At 41.5% G+C, this 15,906-nt stretch overlaps 1 protein-coding gene across 1 annotated transcript in view; it reads left to right on the plus strand.

Moving 5' to 3' along the window:
* slc7a5 (solute carrier family 7 member 5) overlaps positions 1–15,906 on the plus strand; it is a 31,523-nt gene that overhangs the window by 13,611 nt on the left and 2,006 nt on the right. Inside the window, exons 3-9 of the mRNA XM_039809022.1 lie at positions 5,220–5,325; positions 6,494–6,538; positions 6,668–6,791; positions 8,397–8,500; positions 11,973–12,069; positions 12,767–12,916; positions 15,695–15,872. Coding sequence (XP_039664956.1) covers positions 5,220–5,325; positions 6,494–6,538; positions 6,668–6,791; positions 8,397–8,500; positions 11,973–12,069; positions 12,767–12,916; positions 15,695–15,872 — 804 coding nt within the window. The remainder of the gene's footprint in view (positions 1–5,219; positions 5,326–6,493; positions 6,539–6,667; positions 6,792–8,396; positions 8,501–11,972; positions 12,070–12,766; positions 12,917–15,694; positions 15,873–15,906) is intronic.

Consider the following 15,906-nt stretch of genomic DNA (forward strand, 5'->3'; position numbering starts at 1 on the left):
AAAAAAACATCATATCCATAATGTTACAATGTCGGATGTTCATATTAAATGTTGCCAAAGCTTAGAATAATGAGGTAAACATATTTTAAAAACCAAAAACCTCAGATTTCCCACTTTTCTGAACTCTCACTTTTCAATTTTTTCTAATATGACGTCACACATAGCGGCTTTATGGTCATCTTCTCCAGTCTTGTTGACAGTTTTAGGCCCCATTTTTACCTGATTGGAATCTGATCTGTGTGATCCAATCACATGTGGGCAGTTCTAAGTACAGTGTGATTGTACCCAGGATGCATTGGGGACGCATTGAGATCCGATCACTCACACCACATTATGTACGTGTTTATTTGCAAACAGAGCAGGGAAGTGAGATCTAATCAAAGTGCTTACTCAAGACTCATTTGGAGTCACGTTCTACTGCCAGGTGTGAACACACTTACAGCTGTCCACTCTAAGAGCTGGGAAAAGTTAGCTCAAGTTTACTTGCAAATCGGTTTGGCATTTTGGCGACAGTACAATCCTACGTTTAGCTAATTTAAAGTTTGTCTGGAGTCAGTGGGCCAAGCCGGTTCATTCAGCAAACGCTAGCCTATTTTTGTCCTCTGTTCTATTTTCAGTCCATGATCGCAGTTAAAATAAATGGCAGGTTTCTTACCTTTGTTAACTCCTGTGTTGATTGACAGCCAAAGCATGCACTGGCATACAATTGGCAACGGGTTTGACTGAACCAACTCAAAGGTTGGTCCAAAAATGTGTGAATTTTACTTTTTTGTCAGTTGCTAATAATTGTAAAATGATCATTGATGTACACTGCTGAAATATAATCACCTGATTGCGGGGACTGTATGACAATAAGTTTATTTTTAAAAAGACAAAGTGTAGTAGCAAAACTATAACTTTGCTCCCCCTTATTGAATAATGGGGATGCGTGCGTGCGTGCGTGCGTGCGTGCGTGTGTGTGTGTGTGTGTGTGTGTGTGTGTGTGTGTGTGTGTGTGTGTGTGTGTGTGTGTGTGTGTGTGTGTGTGTGTGTGTGTGTGTGTGTGTGTGTGTGTGTGTGTGTGTGTGTGTGTGTGTGTGTGTGTGTGTGTGTGTGTGTGTGTGTGTGTGTGTGTGTGTTGTGTTGTTTTTTTTTTTTTTTTTTTTCACGGAGCTCATAAGGTCAGAGTCTGCTGGTGTCTCAGATTAGAGAACAGTGTTATCTGATTAGCCTAGCTGCAGTAAACCCCTACCTTCTTAATCGGGCACTTGCCCACACTGTTTGGAAGTGAAACACTCACAGAGACTGAGCTTGTTGACCAGCCATGTAAACTTACCCCTGATTTACTTCAGTTTCTTCTCGTCACAGTCTATCTGTGATGCAGGAATTTGGTTCTCATTATTCTTTATCTATCTGATACTTACATGGTTTATTTGATAAAACGCACACATACACAGTTATACTTACAGAATATTTTCTGCCCCATGTAAAAGTTCTGTGCTTGTTCAGTGGGTCTGAAACGTGGAGAACTCCATTCATTTCAGTCTTAAGAGTAGTCCATGTAATGCCTTTGCCTTTACCTGATCTACGATCTCTTTGAACGGAATGTTAACTCAGTCATTGCCAAGCACCCCAACAGCCTTTGATTTGCTGTTGACTGAGCCTAATCCACATAAAGTGAGTTTCTTGTCCATATTCCCCATGTACACCCAATATCTTTAAAACATGAAGGGTAGTCATTTGTTATTCTAGCCCATTTCCTTTGTTTTTGCAGCAAGTAGGGAATTAGGGCTATGAGTAATCCTCTAAATGGTTTTCTTAGCTCAGCACAACCAATCACTGCTTCTCAATGCTACAAATGACGCAACCTTTCTTATCCTTTAAACTGTACATGTGATTTTTGTTTAGGTTCTGCTCTGTCCACATTTCTATTAAACCCTTTCCATCCAGGTATTTTCACTGTAATTCATAGGTGAATATTACTTTCACATGCTCAACATGGCTATACCTCTGGGACTGAGGCCATGACCATTCTATGCAAAGATGACAAAAATGAAAACACATTAGGAGAATGAGATATTGTTTGTTTAATAGAATAGTTAGGACATTTCGCGATTTCTTTTTCTGAGAGTCAGATGAGAAGATAAAACCACTCTCACGTCAGTAAGCATGAAGCGAGAGAAACAAGCCGATTAGCCCAGTTTAGCATACACACTGGAAGTGGGGGGAAGGGGCTAGCCTGGCTCACTTAAAAATTGTTTAAAAATACACCTCCCTGAACCTCGAGCTTACTATTTAACAAAATGTAAATGTATATTTAATTTCTACACGAACAGAAACTCTGAAGGAGTTAGAGGGATACAACTGTTGTTTGCCAAGAGATAGATAGAGCAGGAAAACCACAAATCATTATTCACATTCCGTTTCACTTTGGACAGACCTAGGCTAGCTGTTTTCAGTCCTTATGCTAAGCAAAGCTAATCGCCTCCCAGCTCTTGCTTTAATACTTATTGCACATCCATTAGGGTGGTGTTGATCTTCCCATCTGGAAAATATATAAAATTAATAAATAAAATATACAGGCTTGTACCTGTTGTGCCATTGTCATTATGTTCCATGCATTGTCCTCGATACAATCTGCCACTTTCTGGAACAGCTTGGGCAACCGAGACTTGTGCTTATGCATATTTAATTGTGTGTGTGTGTGTGTGTGTGTGTGTGTGTGTGTGTGTGTGTGTGTGTGTGTGTGTGTGTGTGTGTGTGTGTGTGTGTGTGTGTGTGTGTGTGTGTGTGTGTGTGTGTGTGTGTCTCACTTTCGCTGCCTGGCACTGGTATCATGTGACCTGTTCATCGCAGCTCTGAGTGTTTCCTGACCAATGTTGTGGAAAGTGATCTAGGAGTAACCGAAGAAGGAATAAAGCAGTAAATTGCAGTGCAAGCGTAAAGTTGACAAAAAGATGATTGGAGGATGACATAGTTGTGATTGTCTACCAGACATTATTTTCTAATACAGAGTCCTCCTCTTACAAAATAAAGGCTGGGCAGAACAGGGTTGAAGGAGGAATACAAGCATGAGTCAGCGATGACTCAGACTGTACCACCAAAAAAAAGCTATAAAGGTTAGGAACCAATCAGGCTCAAGCCTCACAGAGGTGAGGTGAGCTTTAAGTTTGGAGGCAGACAGCCCTGAACAATAGTTGTGTGTATATGTGTGTAAAGAAATGGGCAACCAAGGCATATTCATACTGAAGTGTACTATCATACACTTCAGTATGATAGTCACATGAGATCTTAAACAAACTTTATAAATCGTCACATACACAGTACAGTGTAGTGAAATTCTGTTGCTGCATTTTAACCCATCCTAAGTACTGTATTAGAAGCAGTGAACAGCTATTTTTACAGCATCTGGGGGGCAACTTGGGGTTCAGTGTCTTGCTCAGGGACACTTTGACATGTGGCCGGAGGAGCCTGGGATCGAACCGCCAATCTTGTGGTTTTAAGACGACCATTCTAACACATTCTAGTCACATGTCACCCCTTAGATAAACCTGCAGTGTGGGAAACAACTTCGATATTTGAATGAGACATCTAAACTATAAAATGATGTGAGTGCTTCTGTCAAACAGACGGTATAGGTATCGCAAATTTATTAACAATACCCAGCACTATTCATAAGTGTTTAGAGAGTATGTAGAGTTAAAACATTCAGAACATTAATCTGATATTTTGATAATTAATTAATTAATTAATTAATTAATTAATTGTCAAAGAATATTTTTTTTCCAGCAGAAAGGCCAAACATTCATTGGTTCCAGCTTCTCTGTTGGACTGTTGGTTAGACAAAACAAGACTTTTAGTATGAAGAAAACACCTTGGACTTTAGGATACTGTGACGATATCGCTCAATATTTTATTGACATTTGATAACAACAGATTAGCCAATAATAGCAGACACCCAACAACTCGCACTAATCTGGCCTTTGAAAAAATCTTTTTTTACATTGAGGAAGACGCCTTAATTACTTCAACGTAACTGATGGAAACCTTTTTGTGCTTGTATTAACAAGTTGAAACAACCATACGGAACCTCAGCTATAGAGAGAACACTTGTTGAATGATTTTATTTAATGTGCTGTTGGCCAATCAAGAATTGAGTCAGTGCTTGATGCTTTTTTTTTTTTTTTACATGTTTTTGACACTTTTTTTCCTCGCGTCTTTTCAACACATCTTTTTAATTTATTTTTTTACGCTTCTTTTTCGAAGTTTGACATTTTTTCAGATTTTTTTTTTGACGTGTTTTTTTTTTTTTTTTTTTGAAAAAAGAAATCAAAACCCATCCCATTCTGTAAAAGGCCCAGTAAAAACTGACTTTGGGCAAGTACAATTTTTACGTTGAACACCGTTAGAGATGGTACAGACCAGGACCCAGAGACCCCCAGCACAGCTCCCGTCAGGCTGGTATGTAGAGCAGCACTGACCGGGTGTGGCAACGTCATTTTAGGATGCTGTCGTCACACATCAGCCTGTTTGTTGTAGGAGGGCAGTTAGTAACACGGACAGTGCAGTAATTGGGCGCTTCCCACGCTACACACTGGCTTAGGGCTAACCCTCCCAGTAACAACATGGCCCCAGGCTGTTGGTTTAGCAACCGTTGCTGTGTCTGAGAATGTGTGCGCTTGTTGTGGGGAGCAGCTCCGTCAGGAATGTGGCACAGATCCCCCTAAAACCAGCAGCAATCTGGAGGTCAGCTAAGAGGGGCTGTGGCCAAAATGTCATAAATCAGCTGATAAATTAGTAGTCAAATAGTAATACTGTCCCATCCCTCGACTACTGTTGCTCTGCCCTTTTAAGCAAGGCAATAAAACTTGTATGTGTCTCTTTCTCTTTTTTGTAGTCCCTTTTGTTTGTCTGTTGTGTGCATGCCTCAGGTCAATCCGCAGAGCCGCGCCACAGTCTGGGTCACTTATTGAGCGTCTCAGTCTTACCTCCATTACATTCTGCAGTCCTTCCCTGATCCACATACCGAGACAGATTTAAGCTGAACGTTATCCCTCCCCTCCAAATGCTTTTTATTGTGTGTTGGGCAACTACAGATCTTTGTGTCCTTTATTGTTCCACATTTTGGGTTCTCCAGACTGACTGGTAAACTTGCCTGCAGAGCAATAATGCAGATAGATGGTTTTGGGGACTTTTGTTGTTTTCTTAACCGATTTTTTTCTCTCCCTGTTTTTCTCCAGGTAACACGGACCGACTTCTTCCAGAAAATTCCTTCAAGGGGTCCAAATATGAGTTTGGCAGCATCGGCCTGGCACTCTACAGCGGTCTGTTTGCCTACGGTGGCTGGTGAGTTAACACATCGACCTACCTGTGTGATCAGGTTGTAAGCCACTGCGCTGCTTGTTCACTATCCAGTTTCCAATATAGGCGTATACAAATGTTAGTCCTGCTGAGTTAGTGACCCCTCATGGTGGAATTATGGAAATGGACAAATGTAACCATTGATCATTACTTGACTACACCATTCTGTTAATCAATAACATAACAATATTCATTTATTTATAAACAATAATAAAGGACATTATCATCAAGGTAGGACTCCACTGAATGTCCATTAGCCATAATAATGAATTTTCACCCAGCCTGCTTCCTAGTATTTTTGCCTTCTTCCATCTTTCTTGTCTTTTCACTGTAAAAAAAAAACTGGATTGCTCCAACTAAGTTTCGTTGTGTAAATGTAATGACAATAAAGATTTATCTGTTTATCTAAAAATAGCTTTCTTTGTCTAAATAAAGTATAATTTTCTTGTTTTTAATGCAGTTTGGGAAAATTCAACTTATCTGCCATACTTTTCCACTCATAGATTAATATACAGTATACACTACATACGTTATATTTGCACAGTGGGCATTATGTAAGGGTTAATGCCCAACGATGTCCATTATCAGGAATTAATGGACGACGGGGAGGCCTGAACTGTCCGCCACGCAGTGTTGCGTCCGCCTGAGTCCATTAATTACCTAAAAGTGGACACCTTGAATGGCATTAACCCCCTTATAAAAATAAAAATGTTTTTTCCAACAATAATTCTGTTTCCCTGGTAACCCCTGAGGGTTTGACTATTACCGGGAACATTCATTCCCATCCTATAAGGTTCTGATGCAATGGAAACGTTGTTCACGACTCCAGTAGATAGGATGGACCTTAGATACGATCTGGCAACGGGAGATATTTCTGGTCCGCTCAGCTCATAGAACCCTTTGGCTCAGCTGCGAGCCAGAAAGCTAACGTTATGCTTGCAAGATTTAAAGTCACCAATCATTCACCATTTAATGTAGCGCATTCATTTTGAACGGTAAACAATCAGTTTCACCGGAACTCCTTAGTAGGTGTCCTATATCACTGTTCAATGCACACCCTGCAGCCAATCACAATAGAGTATTCACTCAGACCATGGTATAAATCTGTTTTGATACGTACTATGTCTCTGATTGTTGCGTCTTCTGCTTACAGGAACTACTTGAATTTTGTCACAGAGGAGATGATTGAGCCTTACAAGTGAGTATTAATGAGTGACTTTTATTTCTTTTATAATAAAATACAGACTTGTTTGCAGAAGAGTGATTGATTGAAAGTCTGTCATTGTAATCTGAGTTGTAACTAAGAATGTTTGTGCATCTTCCTCAGAAACCTTCCCCGTGCCATCATCATCTCTCTGCCCATAGTGACAATAGTGTACGTTCTGACCAACCTGGCATATTTCACCACCCTCTCCCCTGAGCAGATGCTCGGCTCCGAGGCTGTGGCTGTGGTGAGTGCACACACTTACTTTCTGCGACTACTACTTTCTTTGTATGAAGGCTGCCAAATGCAGTCGATAGATTTGTGCTGTTTTCTAACCTTTTGAAGTTTAAAACACAGACCCAGATATTGTAAATGCGTTCCTGGAACATCATTGATCAGTTACTTAAATCACAAGATCAGATGAACTTTTATTGATCCCTAGTGGGGAAATGCAATTGTTGCAGCAGCACAAAGACAGCAATTGTACAGGTAAATAAGGAAAGTAATATAAATCAAAATAGCTATATATATATATACAGCGTTTCCCACAGGTTGAGAATTTACTTGTGGTGGTGGGTGGCACAGGATGTGACGGCGTGGCGCGATTGCTGTGTTCAGTAAAAACTAGTCAAACGAAGGTATATGAACTATTTATTGAAAACAATGATAGGCTACATAACATCAAAAGATACTTTCGAAATAAATAACTATTTACATATTAAACATATCAGACTAAAAGGTGATACAGATGAAGTGTAGCCCTGATGTGCTTTTTCAATTAAATCTAATTGGTTTGTCAAATGTTATGGTTCAGCAGATTAAATACCTGAATACCTGGAGCCCAAATAGGCTATTATATGTAACTTAACCTTAATACCATGATCCATATAAAAAGTTACGTTAATAAAAATCTCAACACTGTCTCCTCCCAATTCCTGTTAAATTATATATGACTAAGGCTATCTAAAGTTCCTTTTTTTTGTTAGAGCTTTGTTCATTTTTTAAAGTGTTTTAATCAGTGTTTTGGGATCGTAAACACACTGTTTTGTAGGCTACTATAGCTATGTCCTTGTTGCATTCTTTAAGATCTAATCTGAAGATTTCTGTCATTCAAACAACTCTGAGTTGTAGTTTAAAACTTTTACAGCCAACTTAGTAAAATCTCGGGTTTTATTCGGGCTCAAGTCCATAAATACATGGATTCAGGCACGGAGAATGGGAACTGAAGGCTCAGTTAGCGACGATTAGCTCCATTATAAAGCTATAGAGTGGAGGAGACTACCGCGGACAGGGGTAACAACCGAACTCTGATAAATGACGTTCAGGGAGCTTTCACAGCAGTGTGACCGCGGCATTTCTACGACTTCATAAGGGGTTAGGGGCTGGAGGCCGCTGGTCTGGGTGCGCTGTAAAAAATACATTGTTGATTGGGAAAAAAAATTTAATTAGGATGTTATCTACCTGGGAGGTGCACCCAAGTAAAACCTATGTATGGGAAAAAACTGACAGAAAAAAAAACTGGGCGTTTTACTTGCCCTGGGCCATCGCGCAACCTTTATTGTTGAACCCTGCTTTTATTTAACACTCCTCTGTCTGAGTATAAGTCTTTCCACAGAAGAGCAATATTCTGTTGCAGTTACTAGACAGAAGTCGATGGGACAAATACTTATTTTGAATAAACTGTGTGAACCTGGAGTTGATGAATTTTGGTGTGCCACTTCCTGGTGTGACTGGACCTACTTTGTTGCTTAACTTGACTTAAGAGGTTTCACAGAGCTTTCCACTTGTGATCCAGTCACTCAGGACGGATGTTAATGCCAGATAAGAATTGGGCTGTAATGACATGTTGCAGGATTTTGGGAACTACCACCTGGGTCCGATGGCATGGATCATCCCGGTGTTTGTAGGTCTGTCCTGCTTTGGATCTGTCAACGGCTCCTTGTTCACATCATCCAGGTAACACACACTGCTAAACAACACAATCCAACCACAATTGTTTTGTGGTTCGTATCCTATCATCTACTGGCTTGTCCTCTGTGAGTTGATTCTGAAAAGCAGTGGCTAGCTCGGAAAACAAAGTGACACAAAGCAGGGTTCATTTAACAATGTTTTAAAGGTTTAATGAGACACACAAGGATATATACATTTTCTTTTTTTTTTATTGGCACATTCAGACATACAAAACAAATTCCACAACGTGTAACAGGCAATAGCAGATGGTGCACAGAACAGATAAACACAGATTGAACAAGAACAAAAACCCTCTCCCACCCCCCACCCTCTGCGGTCTCAAGAAAAAAAGAAAGAAAAACAAACAAACAGAAATCACACCTTGCCTAATCACTCTCCTCTAATTCTTGTGTAAGACTGAGGTCACTAAATCTGATATTTGCGCTGCTGCGCTTTTCCATAGGTTGATAGTTGATGATTTGGCTTTGTTAATCCTTGCTGTAGAGAGCTCAAGCATAACTATGTCTAGAAAATACGCCAACCACAGTTTTATACAAAGTGAGTGGGGGGAGGGGGGAGCCAGCATTGAGCTATCATTTTCTTGGTTGCAGTTGAGCCGGCTAGCCAGATTTTCCTCTGTCTCCCAAGCAGGTGTAATTTAGAGTCCTCATTAAGCAACAAAACAGTCGGGTCAGTAGGGATTAGATATCCTATCACATCAGATATTATTGATGTTGTTTTATTCCAGAACTCATGCACCTGTTCACACTCCCAGACCATGTGTAGGAAAGTTCCAGTTTGTTCAGGTTGACCGAACGTACAATAGGGAGTGGGAATGGCTTTCGAGATGCATCTCTTCTGAAGAGTCCAATATGTCCTATGACCTATGTTGAAGTGGATATACTGGTGGTTTGTGTTCTTGGAACAGTGGAAAATATTGTCCCAAACTGTCTCCCAATTAATTGCGTTCCCCTCACGGCTCAGCTCTCCTTCCCATTTCTTTACTATTGGGAGTTCTCCTATGGATACTTGCATCAGTTTAGCATAAATCTTGGACACTGATCCTCTCATAGGGAAATCAAAAAACCATTTAATGACTGGTTGCGCCTCAAGTCTGTTTCCCCATGGCACTCTATAACATTTTAGGGCTGATCTTAAACAAAGATACAAGTAGAAGGATGTCCTGGGGACCTCAAAATTAGCTCTCAGGTCTTCAAAACTCAACATACATTTCTCATTGAATAGCTGGTCTAAAGTATAAATACAGTGCCTTGAAAGTATTCCCCCTTGAACTTTTCGACCTTTTGCCACATTTCAGGCCTCAAACATAAAGATATAAACTGTAATTTTTGTGAAGAATCAACAACAAGTGGGACACAATCATGAAGTGGAACGAATTATTGGATATTTCAAACCTTTTAAACAAATAAAAACTGAAATATGAGTGCAAAATTATTCAGCCCCCTTAGTTAATACTTTGTAGCGCCACCTTTTGCTGCGATTACAGCTGTAAATTCGCTTGGGGTATGTCTCTATCAGTTTTGCACATCGAGAGACTGACATTTTGCCCATTCCTCCTTGCAAAACAGCTCCGGAGCTCAGTGAGGTTGGAGACTTTGTGAACACAGTAGTTCTCCACAGATTCTCGATTGATCAGTCACTTTACTTGGCCATTCTAACACCTGGATGTGTTATTGTGAACCATTCCATTGTAGATTTTGCTTTATGTTTGATCATTGTCTTGTTGGAAGACAAATCTACGTCCATCCAGGTCTGCAGACTCCACATTTCTCCAGAATGTCCTGTATTTGGCTCCATCCATCCCCATCAATTTTAACCATTCTCCTCTGAAGAAAAGCAGGCCCAAACCATGATGCAGCCACCACCATGTTTGACAGTGGGAGGTGTGTTCAGGGTGATGAGCGGTGTTGCTTTTACCCAAACATAACGTTTTGCATTGTTGCCCAAAAGTTCGATTTTGGTTTCATCTGACCACAGCACCTTCTTCCACATGTTTGGTGTGTCTCCCAGGTGGCTTTTGGCAAACTTTAAACGACACTTTTATGGATATCTTTAAAAATGGCTTTCTTCTTGCCACTCCCATAATGGCCAGATTTGTGCAGTATCACTGATTGTTGTCCTATGGACAGAGTCTCCACCTCACTGTAGATCTCTGCAGTTCATCCAGAGTGATCATGGGCCTCTTGGCTGCATCCCTGATCAGTCTCTCCTTGTATGAGCTGAAAGTTTAGAGGGACGGCGGGTCCCGTGATGTATTGGTCTGATACTCCTCCACAATATTATCGCTTGCACAGTGCTCCTTGGGATGTAAAGCTGGGAAATCTTTTGTATCCAACCGGCTAAACTTCTCCACAACAGTATCTCGGACCTGCTGGTGTGTTCCTTGTTCTTCATGATCTCTCTCGCTTTACACGCCTCTGAACTATCACAGAGCAGATGATTTATCGAACTTGATTACACACACTGGATTCTATTATCATCATTAGTATTTAGGTCAACATTGATCATCAGAGATCCTCACTGAACTCTGGAGAGAGTTTGCTGCACTGAAAGTAAAGGCTGAATAATTTTGCACCCACCTTTCATTTTATTTGTTAAAAAGTTTGAAATAGCCAATGAATTTTGTTCCACTTCATAATTGGGACCCACTTGTTGTTGATTCTTCACAAAAATTACAGTTTTATATCTTTATGTTTGAGGCCTGAAATGTGGCAAAAGGTCAAAACGTTCAGGGGCGAATACTTTCAAGGCACTGTACCTCTGTTACTCCACTGGTTACAAGCAAAGGGTTTTCTTACCAGACATTAAGTGTGCATTGTGCCATATTGGGATATTCAGATGTCACTTATTAGTGTAGCGTAGTTGCTCCTCCACCTGTTTAAAGTTGGTCAATGGGTTGGTGATAATAGGGCCATAGGCTAGCATACATTTTTTTGGACGCACACCTGCAAAGGCAAGATCTTGCAGTCTTAGACTTCCAGTGAGGTTTTGCTCTATTTCTCTCCATGGAACTGTAGATGAGGGATCCATCCACACTCTGAGGTCCTGTAGCTGAAAGGCTCTGTGATACATTTGATATATGCACATCTTCTAACAATCGCTCCATTCACTTCTTAAGACCTGAGAGTAGAACGATAAGAAAGAGGCTCCAGAGGAAAGGAGGGTTCCTCACAAAGGAAAACAATGTTACAATTTAAGATACAAAGTTATGATACCAATTGAAACACATGAGAGAGGCTTTGTCCAGGGTTTTTACTGAATGGAATGTGACACACACACACACAAACACACACACACACACACACACACACACACACACACACACACACACACACACACACACACACAAACACCCAAACGAAAAACCCAGAAACATTTAAGTATATGTAGACTATTTGACTAGGTTTTTGAAAAGATTGAGAGCTCAAAAACATCCATGTCCTTCCTTCCCTCTCAGGTTATTCTTCGTTGGTTCCCGGGAGGGTCACCTGCCCAGTCTGCTGTCAATGATCCACCCCACCCTGCTGACACCGCTGCCCTCACTCATATTCACTGTATGTACTATTTCTTTTCAAATTCAATCTACGCTAAAACACAGACATCTTACACTATGAGTCAAGCTAATTAAATAAATGTCTATTGAGTCTTTAAATCAGAAGGGTACCACTGCACTGGTATACAGTGATTATGAATTACTGAGACCAATTTATGCTCCTGCTGTGGGTAGGTACGTGGAGATACGGACCCTACGCCGTAGCCTGACGTGCACCTCTCAAAAATGTAACCACACGTTGCGGCGACGCAGACTGCAACAACTGCGATTGGTCCGCTTGGCCGTGGCTTGGTAGCACCACATTTCTCCTTCTCCATAAACAACAGAAAATCAAGGAGAGGGTCAACTTTTCCTGCTACAGGGGACAGTCGGTACTTGCTCCGAAGCTAATTCCCGTCACTCTAACACACACACACACACACACACACACACACACACACACACACCGGCCCTGCTATTCTCTTAAAGAGACGCTAGAATGACGCAGGCCACTTACGTAGGTTACGGCGAAAGCTCTGTGTAAAGCCCCCGCAGAAGCATAAATCCACCTTTAGGGCAATGCTGCTGTGGGATAGGGTAGATGTAAACATTGTACTGCACTGTAAACAAATAACTGTTTTGCTGCTGGGTCACACACAACAGTGATAAGTGGTTTTATTGCACTGCACACCTAATTGCTTCTCTTCTATTATCTCCAGTGCTTGATGACGCTGCTCTACGCCTTCTCCAACGACATCTTCTCCGTCATAAACTTCTTCAGCTTCTTCAACTGGCTGTGCATCGCCATGGCAATCATTGGGATGATGTGGCTCCGTTATAAGAAGCCGGAGCTGGAGCGACCAATCAAGGTGAGCCAAACGTGATGCAATCAATCAATCGGAACACGAGAAAAAGGATGAATATGTTTCTTTTCTACTGACTTTCTGATGATGTTCATAGAGGGACATGAACGGCCAGTTGAGTCCAAGGCGACATCAAAGTCTCACTTAGTGTTTGTCACCATCCACTTCTGGTCGAGTTAGCTTCGGCAGCAGGACATGTTTCTACTTTGTCTCATGCGGCCAACAAAGATCCATTCAGCAGAGCTCAGATGAATAGAGACTGATCAAAGATTAAAGGACAGAAGCGAAGCTGGATGCTTGTCAGCTGGTGTTGAGGCCTGCTTGTGTGTGTGTCTGTGTCATACAAGAGGAAGCGCACTATTCCTCCTGACTAGACCAGTTGCTGCAGGACTTCCCAAAACAGAATTGTGCCATTGTTGCACGTTGTTTGTGCATGTGAGTGTGTGAGCTCTCGTGTGTGTGATACTGTGTGTGTGTCTGTGTCCCATATTACGCATCTACTCGCTGGCACAACATTGTGTGTCAGAGGCGGAGTCTATCAGGACAGTGAAAGAGGCAGATATATCTATTGGCCCAGCAGTGTGTGTGTGTGTGTGTGTGTGTGTGTGTGTGTGTGTGTGTGTGTGTGTGTGTGTGTGTGTGTGTGTGTGTGGGGGCTGACTGGTGGGACAGTGGTGGCACTGTCTCTCTAATGACCTCTATCTCTCTTTCACTCTCCCTCTCTTTCACTCTGCCTCTCTATTTCTTTCTCCTTTCTTTGTCTGTCACATTCCTGCTGTTCAACAGATCTGAAGCAGAGCTGCCAGTGAATCACACGATTAGATTTACTAATTCATATCTTTGTTTAAGAGATTCTGTTCATCATTAACCTGGTAGATTCATAACCTCTTCAGTTCACGTTAGGTCTGCATAGCCAAAAGTATGTGGTCACCTGACCATACCACTCATTGGTGATTGTTGGTGGGCATTAGTCTGCTGCTATTGGACAGCAGCCCATTGGAACCTGGCTGCAGGGTTTTGCTACAGAGCAGTGGTGAGGTCCAAACACCAATACTGGGCAATAAGGCTTGGCTCACAGTCGGCATTCCAATTCATCCATGGCTGTAATGGGTTTGAAGTCAAGTTCTTCCACACAAAAGTCTGAAAACCATTTCTTTATAGGCTTAGCTTTGTGCATGGGGACAAATTCATGGTGACACAGGAAAGGGCCTTTCCCAAACTGTTGCCACAAACTTGAAAGCACACTATTGTCTAAGATATCATGGTATGCTTTAGCATTAAGATGTACCCTCATTGGATCTAACAGGTCTAGTCTAAACCATTTAAAACTGCCTCAAAAACATGTTGACACAGTACTTAAAGCAGCTATAATCAATATTATTATAATAAAAACATTTTTAATGTGTGTAATGCAGGCGCCTGGGTAGCTCACCTGGCAGAGCGTGCGCCCACATGCAGAGGCTCAGTCCTCGGCACAGCAGGCACGGGTTTGGTTCCGAACTGCGGCCCTTTCCTGCATTTCATTCCCCCTCTCTCTCACCTTTCAAGTCTAAGCTGTCCTATCAACAAGAAAGGCCTAAAACTGCCACACACAAAAAAAAGTGTGTAACGTGAACGGGATCGATCTTGGTGCCTTTCTAGTCATTGTTTGGGTTTTCTAGCGTGCAACTTTACTATTTTGCTTCACTTTTCATTGTGTCATTTTTGGCCCACTGCACACTACCTGCCTAGCCCCGAACAGCAGACAGAGAAGGTTAGCGACTACCTGTGGAACACAGTGGAGCATTTAGCTGCTAAAGATCCAGGTATTTCCCTCTGGAGTTGGAGGAGACCAAAAATGGAGCCAAAAGAAGACTTAATATTGGACATTCATCAGGTGGCATAACATAACTCCAAATTAATGCTAATGTTGCTCCTTGCTGGCTTATGATCGTATCAACGTTTGACATTTCTACACCTGTTTCCAATCACATTAAATTCAAATTTGTTCTTTTTTGCACTCTAAATAGCTTTTTCTTTAAAGAGCCTTGGGTTAGTCAGTTGTGACTTGGGGGCTTTTGTTGGGTGGGGTGTTAAGTAGCTGTTTTATCTCATTATAGTGTGCTAAGGCAAAGATAAACCTGTGTCAAGGGAGAACAGGATAGAACACCTTTTATGGCCTGTTTCAACAGAGGAAAATAAATTGTACAGTATATGAACAACTCCATCAGTGTTTTCTACAGGTTGAGAATACACTTGTGGTGGGTGGCGCAGGATGTGACGGCACGGCGGTGATGGCTGGGTTCAGTAATAAACTAGTCAAACAAAGGTTTATGAACAATTTATTGAAAACCATGACTACATGACATTAACAGATAATTTGGAAAGAAATTCCTATTTACATATTAAACAAATCAGACTGATACAGATGAAGTGTAGCCATGATGTGCTTTGTCAATTAAATCTGGTTGGTTTGTCAAATGTTGTCTGTTATGGTTCAGCAGATACAATACCTGATTACTTTGAGCCCAAATGTCTTAACAACTTAACCCATGAATCAAACAATCCCTTAAAACACCAAAGTGTAAAAACAACAAATTGTGGTTTTACGGGAGGTTATGTGCAAGAGTCCATAGTATCGGTCTTCTCATATAACTCCCAGCAAGAAGGTGATTAAGCTCATTCCCCCAAAATGTAGCGCTGTTCCTTTTTAAGAAAGGGGAGCTGTGGAACTCCTCGCCTTGTCTGATGATTCTGAATCTTTTAGAGTTTCTGTTTAAAAATCTCTTTTTCTTCTCGCTGCAGGTGAATATTCTGCTGCCGGTGAGTTTCGTGCTCGCTTGCCTCTTCCTCATCATCGTCTCCTTCTGGAAGACTCCAGTGGAGTGTGCGATTGGCTTCGGCATCATCGCTACCGGAGTTCCTTTCTACTTAATCGGCGTGTGGTGGAAGGGCAAACCCAAGTGGATGCTGCAGGGAATCTGTGAGTACAACACCTGTCTCCTTGCATGTTTGAC

This window comes from Perca fluviatilis, chromosome 8 (assembly GCF_010015445.1).
Source record: "Perca fluviatilis chromosome 8, GENO_Pfluv_1.0, whole genome shotgun sequence".
NCBI lineage: Eukaryota > Metazoa > Chordata > Actinopteri > Perciformes > Percidae > Perca > Perca fluviatilis.